This window comes from Acipenser ruthenus, chromosome 2 (genome assembly GCF_902713425.1).
Source record: "Acipenser ruthenus chromosome 2, fAciRut3.2 maternal haplotype, whole genome shotgun sequence".
NCBI lineage: Eukaryota > Metazoa > Chordata > Actinopteri > Acipenseriformes > Acipenseridae > Acipenser > Acipenser ruthenus.
This window is the reverse complement of record NC_081190.1, coordinates 3532552-3545776: the sequence shown is the minus strand read 5'-3', so window position 1 is coordinate 3545776 and position 13225 is coordinate 3532552. Positions and strand designations below refer to the sequence as shown.

General features: G+C 41.0%; 1 protein-coding gene across 1 annotated transcript in view; it reads right to left on the bottom strand.

The window, feature by feature from the left end:
- LOC117404116 (DNA mismatch repair protein Msh3-like) overlaps positions 1-13225 on the bottom strand; it is a 75015-nt gene that overhangs the window by 35365 nt on the left and 26425 nt on the right. The window contains exons 13-19 of the mRNA XM_058986625.1: positions 12316-12448; positions 10773-10960; positions 10033-10201; positions 7553-7617; positions 3216-3332; positions 1988-2095; positions 105-219 (exon numbers count right to left, since the gene is read on the bottom strand). Of these exons, the coding sequence (XP_058842608.1) occupies positions 105-219; positions 1988-2095; positions 3216-3332; positions 7553-7617; positions 10033-10201; positions 10773-10960; positions 12316-12448 (895 nt within the window). The remainder of the gene's footprint in view (positions 1-104; positions 220-1987; positions 2096-3215; positions 3333-7552; positions 7618-10032; positions 10202-10772; positions 10961-12315; positions 12449-13225) is intronic.

Here is a 13225-nt window from a genome sequence, read left to right as displayed (position 1 = left end):
AAACATGTCCCAAAAGATAAAGTCGTCCAGTGAGAACGAAGCTCGCACACTTCTGAGGAAGTAATGCATGACTAACACTCCTTCATCCGCAGTGCGATACTCACGAGGAGTTCAGTGCTGTTGGGTACATACTGGTCCTGTTCTCCCATCAGTACATCAATAGCAGGGTGCCGGCCATTCTTTATTATTATCTGCCTCTCATCTTCCAGCACCACCGGTCTAGACAAGGGCAAAAAATCAAACAACTTCAAAACAGCACCACCGGTCTAGAAAAAAAAAAAAAAAGATAAAATACCAAAAGAATAACTGACACAGGAAATCAAAAGTCTCTGTATGAAGTGGCTTGTTTGTTGTAGGAGAGAAAAAGAATAAAAAAAAGACCATCTGGCACTCAAGCATGGAGAATTCCTCACCATGAAATTTGCTGTGCGGGCTTTCAAGATCAATTTGACATTGTCATTTTATGAAGTGTTAGGACCAATAACTGCAGCTTCCATATTTGTTATTATTTTATACTTTTTAAAAGTGGCTATTAGGAGAATTCAAGGACAATTCAAATTGTCTGGCTGCTTTGTTTTCACGGACCCCAATACCCCAATATCTCACCTCTCAACTTTTTTATACTGAAGAGCTTCCCCTCTGCTCTCCATTACACGACACAGGCTATCACACTCATATTCTGGTGTGCAGGGCACGACCAAAAACATCTTTAAAACTACAAGCAAAACAATAGCTCTGTATGGTTATGCTCATTAAAATAAAATTGCAGACAAAATCATAGAAGCTCCATTTGAGCATTGCTTTTCATTGATTTAGGCAGGAGTAGGTAGATGAGAAACAACTGGGATGTTGGGATGTGCTATTCCTTTAGTCTTGTTTATGGTCTTCAATGTTGGGGATCTGGGAGGATTTTTATTTTTTATCCTGCTTTGACTTTTGAGGACCACCTTGTCACATGTCCCCAGTACTACGGTGATTACATCAGCAAATATGTGAAAGGCTAATGGAAATAAACTGACCACTTGTGGTTTACTCACAAACTACAGGTTACAAACCTCTGTCCTGGAAACCAATGAAGATCATTGTTTGTTTGTTTTTTAAAAGACCTGCAGTTTGTTCACTTCAAAGGAAGTTTCCCTAGAAAGGCGCTGGCATGGAGTCTAATGAGAGGACTATAAAATGGAAGGGGGGTGAATTAGCTGCAACAACTATTGATTCATATAATAAAAAGGATGAACTTAATAAAGATGTTTTATTTGATTTCTGTTTTTTTACTTAATGTTCTTCCAGGTGAGGTTAATGAACAGCAGCCCCTTTTCAAAAGCCTGTTCAATAGGAAAGGTTAAAGTGGTCAATCTTGGGTGACCATTCCTCATCTCCGCCTGGCTGGGTGATTCCATGAAGCGCATCCAGTACTGATCTCTCGCCCTGGTAGTGAACCACATTAAGAGAGGAAATGAGGCTCTCTAGAACCTTGCTGGTTTTAGAAAGGACAGGAAGCAGTTTAATCTACACTGAATTATTGACATTTGCCATAGCTGTGGAATCCATTGGTCCTAATGCAATGTAAGCATTAGAACGCATATAAAGCGTTGCTTACAAAACTTCTTAATTTTTAATTAACTTCTATTTTTGGAAGGAGAAAAACACCTGTTAGCATGACAATGCTAGACCCAAAACAACTAGGTAATATAATACAAAGCCACCAGACATTTTCTCTGTTAAAGTAATTTGTTTCAGCCAAGCTTTTAAAATTGTGTAATAGATAGATAGATAGATAGATAGATAGATAGAGAGAGAGAGAGAGAGAGAGAGAGAGGAGAGATCCTTCAGGATATTTCATAAGACTTGTCAGCAGGACACTCTGTTATGCAAGCTTCTTCCTAATGGCTGTGTGTCTTTAGAACACTACCTCCAGAAAGTTCTAGAATGTCAGTTGGTCAAAATCATTAACTGAACAAGATAGAATAAAGACTAAATTAGTTACCTGCAATAATTGCTTTGCTTAGCAACTTCCGCCAATGAGAAGATGCAGTCAACTGTTGCTAGGTGACAAACTGCTTTCCTGATTGTGTGGTAGTGCTCACCAAACTGGCTGTGAAGGGAAAGAACAACATGAGTAATATCAAATTACATTACTGAAAGAAACTGCATGCAAGCGTTCCTAATATATACATGGAAATTATAAAAATAGCTGTAAGGTTGAAAAGTAGCCTTTATACTAAACAAACTATACTAAAAAAAAAAATCCTACATGCCACTGGCTTTTCTATATGTCACTGCTGGGTGCTTTCCTTTTGCATGCACCAGCCACCCATCCATCGTAACAAGAGCAAACTTAACACTGTACCAACTGTCTCCAATGGTTACTAAATGCACACATCGCGTAGTAAACCAATAAACAATGTACATCACCAGATGGCAGCGGACTTCGTCCAATAATATGCAAGCTTAAATAAAAGGCATCAGTCAGACACATACCACCAGGTAGAAACGTTGATATGCCAGGATACATTACACTGGTCTGACCAAGTTCCATCACACTGTGATAAAGGATCTTATTCAATAAGTTCCATCACACTGTGATAAAGGATCTTATTCAATAAGTTCCATTACACTGGGATAAAGGATCTTATTCAATAAGTTCCATCACACTGTGATAAAGGATCTTATTCAATAAGTTCCATCACACTGGGATAAAGGATCTTATTCAATAAGTTCCATCACACTGGGATAAAGGATCTTATTCAATAAGTTCCATCACATTGGCATAAATGGTCTTATTCAATAAGTTCCATCACACTGGGATAAAGGATCTTAAAGTTATTCAATAAGGGGGGGTAAAGTTTAATGCAAAAGCAAGTTAACACCACAAGGTGTCTAAATGCATAGAACATGAAAACCCAGGTTAAAACATGCTAAATGCATAGAACATGGAAACCCAGGTTAAAACATGCTAAATGCATAGAACATGGAAACCCAGGTTAAAACATGCTAAATGCACAGAACATGGAAACCCAGGTTAAAACATGCTAAATGCACAGAACATGGAAACCCAGGTTAAAACATGCTAAATGCATAGTGTATCCACTGGAGAAGCCTGGTAAAAGTGGAGGCGTCACAAAGGGCTAACCCCTTTTGAATATACAGATTTCTCGTAGGATCAGCCCTCCCGTGGTTTGCACAGGCAGTGTCCTGGGGTTGCAGAGACGTACTGGAGGAAGCTGATCCACTCGCTGCAGCAGTCGAGGGTGAGCTGTTCACGCAGTTGGCCGAGGAGCCGGCTCTTCTCCACTATAAAAGGCGTGTGGAAACGGCCCACTGCCTTTGTGCTGCAGAGAAAAGGGAGGCAGGTTACTAGGCAATCAGCAATGTCATTCTTCACTTTATTATCAGCCCGGTACCGAGACCTTGGGATGAATGAAACCAAAAATTAAAGTGCCATTAATATAGAAACTCTGTTTTCAGCGCCGACAGATAAGGGATAAAAGCACTTGGTTACTAAGATGCTGGCACTTGAAAGCGAGGAGAAAAGCATTCCTTTCACATGATAATGAGAATTCAGTATGCAAGGGACACACACTATTCTGAGATTTCTGAACTGAATAAACAGTTAACCCATTTGAAAAACACAGCTTGTTAACTGTGATTTTTGACAGCTTCTAATGCAGTCTCAATTATTTAATGGCTATGAAGCAGCCCAGAAAGACAGCAGAATTAGCAATCATGCGTACAGTATATTGGGAAAGGTTCAGATTTTTCTGCAGCAATAAATGGCTAAAAAGAACTGAACGACACAATTGATATAGTGACAAAGAGACAGATTAAAAAAATAAACATCAACATATTCTAATATAATGCAATCAAACCCTGCTTAGTATCACAACAAATGTCCTGGCCAGGACATAATGGGAATCAATGGGGTTACTGTCACCTTCATGATTATCACACTCTGTTTTATGACTGTTTAAATGTGAGTGATATTAACCAGAGTTCCACTTAATGTTACTTTGAGAAATAAAAGAACAGGAGGTTTACAAGTACAGTGCTCCCCCTTGATAAGGCAGCGCGTTACCTGCAGAACCAGTTACAAGACGACATGGTCGTGGCTCCCATGTACCCCACAATCTGGTGGCACGATATAGCATACAGAGCCCTATAGTGTTTACAGCTTTCTTGCTATATTTGGTGAAAGTCAACACTTTCAAATGACATTAAAAGTGTTTGACCGCAGTGTGAACCTCAATAATACACATACTTATAAGTGACAGGTGGTAGTATTTCATGCCTAGGGGTGGGGGTGTCAAGTTTAAAATGCGTGATTTAGTTTAGTTTACTAAGCTGAACTCAGATATCAGTCATTATAAATATTCAGCGCACATTTGTGTGTTGTTACTTCATCAGTTTATTAAAGTACATTCTGCACTGCTTACAAAATGAGGAGCTCTGTTTTAGAAACACAGCACAATGTTAAACAGCTAAGGAGGTGTTTTATTGGGAGCAGGTAGTGGTCTGGTTAACTGACAATACAGTTTATTGAAAAGATCCTCGACTTTCACTGTACACAACTAGAGCTGGGACAAATATTCAAAGCACCACTGTTCGGAATGTATTCGGTGACAGCATTGACCACGTTCACATTCGTTCATATAACAAAACATACAACGACTGTATCAAAAGAGATGGAAACCAATGCATAAAAGAGGCTCGAAAATAATTAACATGCATTGTACCGTACCGAAGAGGGCCTATCTCCTTTATTAAATACGTAGGTAATTTACTGTATTATATTGTATTAATTATAGTACTTTTGTTTTCCAGCCCATTCAAAATTAAAATATCCATAGTTTTATACATTATATATATATATACATACACACACATACACATACATACACACACACACACACACACACAGTATATATATATATATATTTTAGGACTGTATTTGAAGATAAATGTTAAACATCTTAGATCAAACTAGGGCTATTCATCAGAAGAAAAAAAAAGAATGTTTATTTGAAATTTTTTTGGGTCGCTTTCTAAAGGGTCAGGGGTCAAGTGTCAAGGAGTGTGCATCAGTATTCCCAGGCGACTAGTACAACATAATAAAGCCACGCCTTTTTCTACATTACACGACTGCCTGCTTAAAAAACAATGTGTAAAATGCTACTTCCAGTTCGACAGCCATTCAAACTGAACCGGTTCTGAGCATCTGAAAAAAAAATAAAAAATACACTTAAAAAAAGAAAAGAAAAAAGGAAACTAATTAATGAAACTGCAGTTTAAAAGCCACCAAGTTCCTCTTTCACAATAAATTCCATCCAATTCATCCCTCCCACCTCGCTTTCACTCTTTTCTATAGTAAAAGAAAACAAACCCATTTTCCATTTCTCTCCGGCACTGAAATCCGCTCAAGCCAATGCCACTCCATTCAGGAACAGTGCATAGATCCGCCCCCTCCCTGCGGAGCAGAATACAAATTCCGGCCTCCCACACACTTCACACAGTCGAGGACATGAAGTGCACGACGACACACTCCTGAATGAATGAGAGGCGAGTGAGATTCCGGGAAGCAGCGGCGGGGCTGAAGGCCAAGGCTTGAAGCTTAAACTTTAACCACTTCTTGTGCTGAAACTCTGCATTTCAAATCCCTTCGTTGACTATTACAAAACCCTCAGAACCTCGAAGGCCACTGCAATGAGAATATAGAGGATACATAACGGCTCTCAGCGATGTATCACATTTTATTAAAACCTTGGTTTTAAAATCCGTCTTGTGACTTGTTAAAACACCATCACGTGACAGATTATAGTTGGCACCATAGCCCCCAAAGTTCTTAACAACTGTCGTTCATAGCAACAGCACATATAGTTGAATTTTTTACATAACAGCAGCACATATTCTCATAGCGGGTTTTCCTCAGCTTTCTGAACAGCAGCTTCAACAAATTCTAAACAACGCTAAAAACAAAATCTACTGCCATCTTTCAGCAGTATCTCCTCTCCAAAAACTGACAGAGATTTCATGGAGAAAAAACAAGAAAAAAAAAGAAAAAAGGGAAACCAAAAGCAGATAAAGCTGTTTTTCACAGTTTATAAAACAAATATATAATATAATCCCCAGTCAGACACCACATCCCTCTCGTGGACAACAGTTTTCCACTATACGCCTTCACTCCAGTCCATATTTGTATAATATTAAACCCTTAGATTCCAGCTCACATCCCCATTGGCTACTGCAGGGCCCCATTGTAAAGAATTGGTATCTCCACTGAATGGAAAGGCAAGGGCTGGACTTGAACCACCATACGGTTCAAAGGCGAATGTCTCCCATTCAACTGAAGAGCAAGCTCTGTATATGAGAGGGAAGTATGTGTCTTATGCCAGTATAATTGACTCATCAGCCACTGAATGAATCCCAAAGACTGGGTTTCACTTCATCATTTGCTGCACTACGTGCAACTCCGCAGCTTTGGAGAAAGTGGGAAAAATCAATTTCCATCAGCTGCAATCACTTCACTTGTACTTCAGTCTCAATACACACAAGCCAGCATGATCAGTGCTTTATAAACAGCAGACAATAATTCCAATTATCTACCCCTCCAAACAGATACCGAGCTGAAAATGTAAAAACACAAGAACTGATGGCCCAGCTTAAAACCTGATCACCCTTTCAGACAGCAATTTAAAAAATATTGTAACAGCACTCCCTGTGGAATCCTCTGCAGTCCCCAGATAGAGACGTGCTGTTTCAGGATAGCTTTTAACTGATGAAGAGTGCGTTTTTTAACCTCCCCATTCTTGCTGACCAGATGTTAAAACAAATATGGCTGTCCTGTAACAAATGTAATAATATTATTATTTTTGCAGAGCAGCGGTCGAGACAAATGTGACCGTCGAGTAACAAACGTAACAAACAATAAATACAATTGTGCCTGCAGTGTCGTGTGTGTGTGCGTGTGTAGTTACAAAGATACAGGCACTGCCACTATATCCTCCCATCGTCTGGAACCTGCACCCCCACGTGGAATAAAACTGTCAGGTTTTCAGATAATGGGCCCTACTGACAAAACATGAAGGACAGGTTGAAGATGTGTTTTTTTTTTTTTTGTAGGACTGTTTTTGGAAGACTTAAGTTTATAATTGTGCTTTGTCAAATTAGAATAAACAAAGAAAACAGTTGAAAAGGTTTCATTAACTGAAAACTTGATTTAAAAAAGAAGAAAATCCTGAACAAAGCATTCCTTAAAACAGTCCCTAAAGTTCTGACTATAATTATGGGAATGTTACAGGGGTCATACTGCACCTGTGTCTATGGCAGACAAATGTACAGGATGTGCAAACCTCAATCATTTGACTGCATCAACAAAAAACTTGATTATTCTGTCAGTGGTAGAAATATGGAGGACTGGGTCTAGCACCAGAAATAAAATGAAATAAAATCCTACAACAGCAGCAGCCATTCTAAAAAAGGGTTTCTTGTCCACAATAAAATAGTGAATCAGTTTGGTCACACAGAAAATTCACACACAAGTTAGTATTTCAAATACCTGCTAATTTTGACCCAGTCAGGTGGTACTTTTGACATCATGGTGTTCTTGACCTCGATCAGAAACTAAAAAAGACAAGCATTGGTAAATAGAAAGTCTCTACACATAATATCATACATACAGTATTTCTTGCTCTTATTGTATTATTTGTAATTGTAACACTTGAAATGTATTTGCTTACGATTGTAAGTCGTCCTGGATAAGGGCGTCTGCTAAGAAATAAATAATAATAATAATAATAATAATAATAATAATAAACGACATCTCACGTAACTTTACAGGCCTGTCCAAGACATCTCAAAACACAACGGCTTTTAAAGGCAGACACAGATTTTGCAGACTGGAAAAACAATGGCAGATATCCCTTCAAAGGGAGCGAGCATAAGAAGAGAGTGAGCAGAGCCGACTGGATACCCAGGCAAAACACTAGGCATGCATATAACAAGCGCACCATTTATTGCATGGATTACAATAGCAGTGTAGCTCATTTAAAACCATGATAAATGTTACACTGTACACATACCGTAATAATTAAAAACACAAGGTTAGCATGCTATGCTGTGTAGACGTACTTTATATTCTGAACATTTAAATAGTGTACAGCAATTTACTTCTAAGTGTATACTTCCATTGCTCTTATTTCCCATGGGAGTGGAAATTAGATAAATGTGATATTAAAAGAGATATGATCAGGAGCTTGTCCTCATTAACATCCATTACATTCTAGCTGTGACATTTCAAAGAGGTGATAATAGGTGGAAGGGGACATTTACAGGACTGAAGTTAAGCCAATTCCTATCACGCTGAAGGAAAGGCAATTAATATTTGAGTAACATAACGTAAGGAAGCATGTTGTGAAAGAATTGATTTACAGCCCCTGTAGACAATCCAGCAACAATAGAAATGTAGAAGGTAAAGTACATAACTGCTGTAAGTTAGAGGGGAAAAAAAACTAGGGTGAAAAAACACCAGCCCAACTGACCCAACGATGTGTAAGCATAAAATGACAACTGGAGTAGGGAGAGGACAACAACCCTCTACTGCTGTACGGTACAGGATGTGTAGAACACATAGCACCAGACCAGCTTTATACTTAAGTCAGGCCCCATTCTAAGCACTGCATTTCCACAGGACCAAGATGCAGAGGAGCCCCATCCCAATTTCAAAGTATAATGTGAACCCCTCTGATCAACACACAGGAGGGAAATTCTACTCCAGATAAAAATGAAGATCTGAGTCGCACTGAAAGCCTTCTCAGGAACGGGTCAGCTTCGTGCTGTACTGCATAGCAAATTGAGATTGTGTTTCCATAACTTTAAACACTCAATCAGCATACTAAAAAGAGACGCAACGAAGGAATACTAGAACAAGAAAGTCCCCTAGTTGGTATAGTATGCAAATGTGTGTGATTACGTGTGTGCAACTATTCAGCAACAATCACGAGAAAGCGGTAGGATCTCAGTGACTTCTCAGGGAAAGGGGTAGGATCTCAGTGACTTCTCAGGGAAAGGGGTAGGATCTCAGTGACTTCTCAGAGAAAGCGGTAGGATCTCAGTGACTTCCCAGAGAAAGCGGTAGGATCTCAGTGACTTCTCAGAGAAAGGGGTAGGGATCTCAGTGACTTCTCAGAGAAAGCGGTAGGATCTCAGTGACTTCTCAGAGAAAGCTGTAGGGATCTCAGTGACTTCCCAGAGAAAGGGGTAGGATCTCAGTGACTTCTCAGAGAAAGCTGTAGGGATCTCAGTGACTTCTCAGAGAAAGCTGTAGGGATCTCAGTGACTTCCCAGAGAAAGGGGTAGGATCTCAGTGACTTCTCAGAGAAAGGGGTAGGATCTCAGTGACTTCTCAGAGAAAGCTGTAGGGATCTCAGTGACTTCTCAGAGAAAGCTGTAGGGATCTCAGTTAAGAGGCATTGTATTCAAGGTGAGTGACAGATCCAGAGGTTGTGGTTGTTTTTCTATTTTTGTTCTTCATATGTCAGTGAACACAGCTGAAATGCAACGACGGGCTGATTACGCAAAGAGGAGAAGAATGCTTCTCAGAGGGAGCAGCAATGTGGAGTTGACAATCTAGACGCCACAACGTAATGCCACACATAGCTAACACCGCCCCTGGCCCTGCTCAGCTCCGAGACAGATTCACGGTTTGATTCTTGCTCTTCTCCACAAATAGCCAGTGGAGAGCCACCTGTACCTTAAGGGCCTGGGGCCCTCACCGCTTCAATGTGCCAGTGGAAAGGGGTAAAAGACACTGGACACTTTCTGAAAAATCAGCACTGTTTCTCCTCAGTTCACTAACCAGGTCTTTCTAATTTTCTCGGCAGTCAGAGTATGCCTGCTAGCTGCTGATTTGATTAAAATCCTTGAAAATGTTGAAAGACTGCTTCATCTAACAACAGCACAGAGCCCTATATTATGATCATATACTGGATCATGCAGCCTCAGTGGCAGGAATAGGGTTGCTGGGTTCACTGCTGGTACCTGCTGGCCTGACACAGTCACATAATCCAGGGAGGGATTTTTCAGGATGAGCCGGATCTCTCGCCGGTGTTCCTGGATCTGGGATAGAACATCCTGGATCTCCTCCTTCCTCTCTCGGATTACAGGGAAATCTGTCAGATCCGCAAACAGCTCGGTTTTATCTCCAGTCCTAGAATCAAATGAACCAGAAGCAGAAGCTAGTAACTCCTGAATGTTTCTATCTGTCCATGATGTTATTGACAATATACTCTGCAGGTTAACTTCATTGAAACATCTTACAACCCATTCATTGTGCAACAGGAAATTGTCTTGTCTGAAACATGTAGGAAGCCCACTCTGTCCTGGAATACTCATTTTATTTTTTATACATGAAAGACAAACTTTGAAATCAAATAATTACAAATAAATACGTGAAAGTGCATATTTTATTTTCTATCTTAGGGATGGAAATAAGACTCCAATTGCATGACAGTTTCACCCATTCCAGGTTTTACTTTGATCTCGATTAGCCACAGTGTACAGGTATGACGCTCAGGTGTGTCTTAATAAAAGCAGGAATAGATCAAACTGCTATGCAATGGGAGTCGTATTTCCATCCCTGATAAATAACGATTAAGAGGAGGATCTGTGCACCACTGCTCTAAAAAGGCAAGTCATCCGTTTTGTTGCGCTCTCCTCAAAAATAAAAGAAAAGGGAGCAGCCCTTCAGTAATAAACTCCAGAGCAGTTGTGATACTCACTTGGCTGCCTTTTCATTGAGCACCCTGAGGTAGCGATGCACTGGGGCCAGCAGCTGTGGGGTCTCCAGCAGGAGATTTCTCAGCAGGGCCGACTGCACCTGGGACTGGGCAGCTGGGACCAGAGACCGCAGCTCCACCTCCAGACGGGACAGAACGCTGGCAATCAGGAGGAACTCCTGCGTGGAGCACTGGAACGCAGAGGGGAAGAGCAGCACAACACTTAGACACACGCTTGCTCCTTTCACGGCCACTGGAATAGATCACTTTTAGAGGAACACCTTTATTTTTCAGCTGACTCTTTATTGAAACCTTTTAATCTAGCAACGGGTTGCAGGGGCTTTGCTACTTTAATCACAAATGAAACAGGGGTCAGCTATGCATGAGGCTTTCTTATTTCTGACTTTGGAAACCTCACTATCTTTGCCTAACTCATCATGGTGTGTCGTCAGCTCAGCTGGTCAGTGCAGGTTTCATGGTGTTCCAATTTAAAACTCAATTTAAATATGTACTCTAAAAAGGTATTTTGTGAAATATAAACATAAATGTTGAAAGGGAGCAAGCCTAGCTAAACAATACGTTCATGCACCATGTAACTTCCACCTGTAGGATTATTTGGAACTGTAAAAGGGGGGTTTGTGGTATCCACTGAAAAATAGAGTGGGACAAGAAACTGGCTTTGCAAACTATTTACAATTGCAATGACAGGTAGCCGCTGCTAGGGTACCTGCAATAGTAACTCCGAGGGCAGGGTCAGAGCAGGAGCAACCATGTGACTGGACAAACAATGGAATAGAGCACAGGAAAAAACACACCCACACCCACACCCACACCCACACCCCCACACCCACACCCACACCCACACCCACCCCCACACCCACACCCACACCCACACCCACACGCACACCCACACGCACACCCACACCCACACCCACACGCAACAAGAAAAATACAAAGGCAAAATAAAATCATGGGAAACTGCTGAAAACCTATAGTTACTTCCTGCACAATCCAGATCATTTGAAACATCCTCAGCTTTTACTAGAACTGGTGGTATTGGTACACACTTATTTATTTATTTTTGGACACCCCCCGTAACGTAAGCTTATTGTGAGAATCATAGAATACAGGTGTGTACCAACAGTAACGAAACAAACCTAAAGCATGTGAATCTGTCTGAATGGATTTAGAGGTGAAAACAATGCGGCAATGAACCTGTTCATTACAGCACTGGTAATGGAACCTTAATTAGACAATCATGGAATATAGTGGATTAACAAAGCCTGTGCTCTGTATTATTCATATGACCAAAGGTGGAAAAAAGAGGCTTTTTGCAAGGAACTACCAGAAGCCAGTGTCTGTACAGTTGTTTGAGTGAGAATGCAGGTCCACTAACAGCACCTGCATTCCTTTGTGGATTGATAGATACAAACCATGCTGTTGGTAAAGAGACAGGTGATACATAAAAACATTTTTTTTAAAGGATTCAGAAAACGTAGAATATAATTTGGCACGGAAGGCCTATTTTGTTCTTCATTTGCTTCACCTTTTTATGATAAATGCTACAGATGCCTCTCTCCAAATCAGGCAGCTTGCTGAGCAGGCTCCGGGTGGGAGCCAGGACGCTGGATTCCGAGGAGAGGATTTCAGCCACTGCATCCTGACGAGTTTGGATTTCCCTGAAACAGCACAGAAGCTGAGCATTACAAAGGCAAACAAAAAAACGAGGAAAGGGATTAGGAAGCAGTGCGAGGTCAGAGCTGGCGAGGCCGTGGCACAGATGGACCTTAACCCAAACTCCCTACTGCTAGATCTCCAACCCGAAACACTGTAGCACTGCTCACGTCAAGAGAAGGAAGCTGTGAGCCAGAGTTTGCAAATCACGGACTAGACTAGACTTCCAGTTACGCTTTATATATATATATATATATATATATATATATATATATATATATATATATATAGAGAGAGAGAGAGAGAGAGAGAGAGAGAGAGAGAGAGAGAGAGAGAGAGAGAGAGAGAGAGAGAGAGAGAGAGAGAGAGAGAGAGAGAGAGAGAGAGAGAGAGAGAGAGAGAGAGAGAGAGAGAGAGAGAGAGATTTTGTTAATTTCATCCCTCTGCGTCAACTTTTTTTTTGTTTTAAGTAAATACAGTATTTACAGATTCCTCAGGGAGTGTTGCATTGGCTCTGGAGCTCCTATGGGTTATATAAGGTAAAATCAGCAAGGACCATTTCTCCTCCGTTCGCTACAGCGGCCCCTACTGGCCAAGTGCACAGTGAGCTCAGGCGCACACCTGCAGTACTGGCCTTTGTCCTCCAGAGGCCGGTAGCGCACTAGCACCCGCTCTCAAGCTCCTGGGCGTAAAAAGGCAATTGGCTTGCTCGTGGGATCGGGGGACGCACAGGCATTCAGTTCTCTGTTGTGGGGGATTGCTGTGTTGAGGGAGCATAACTG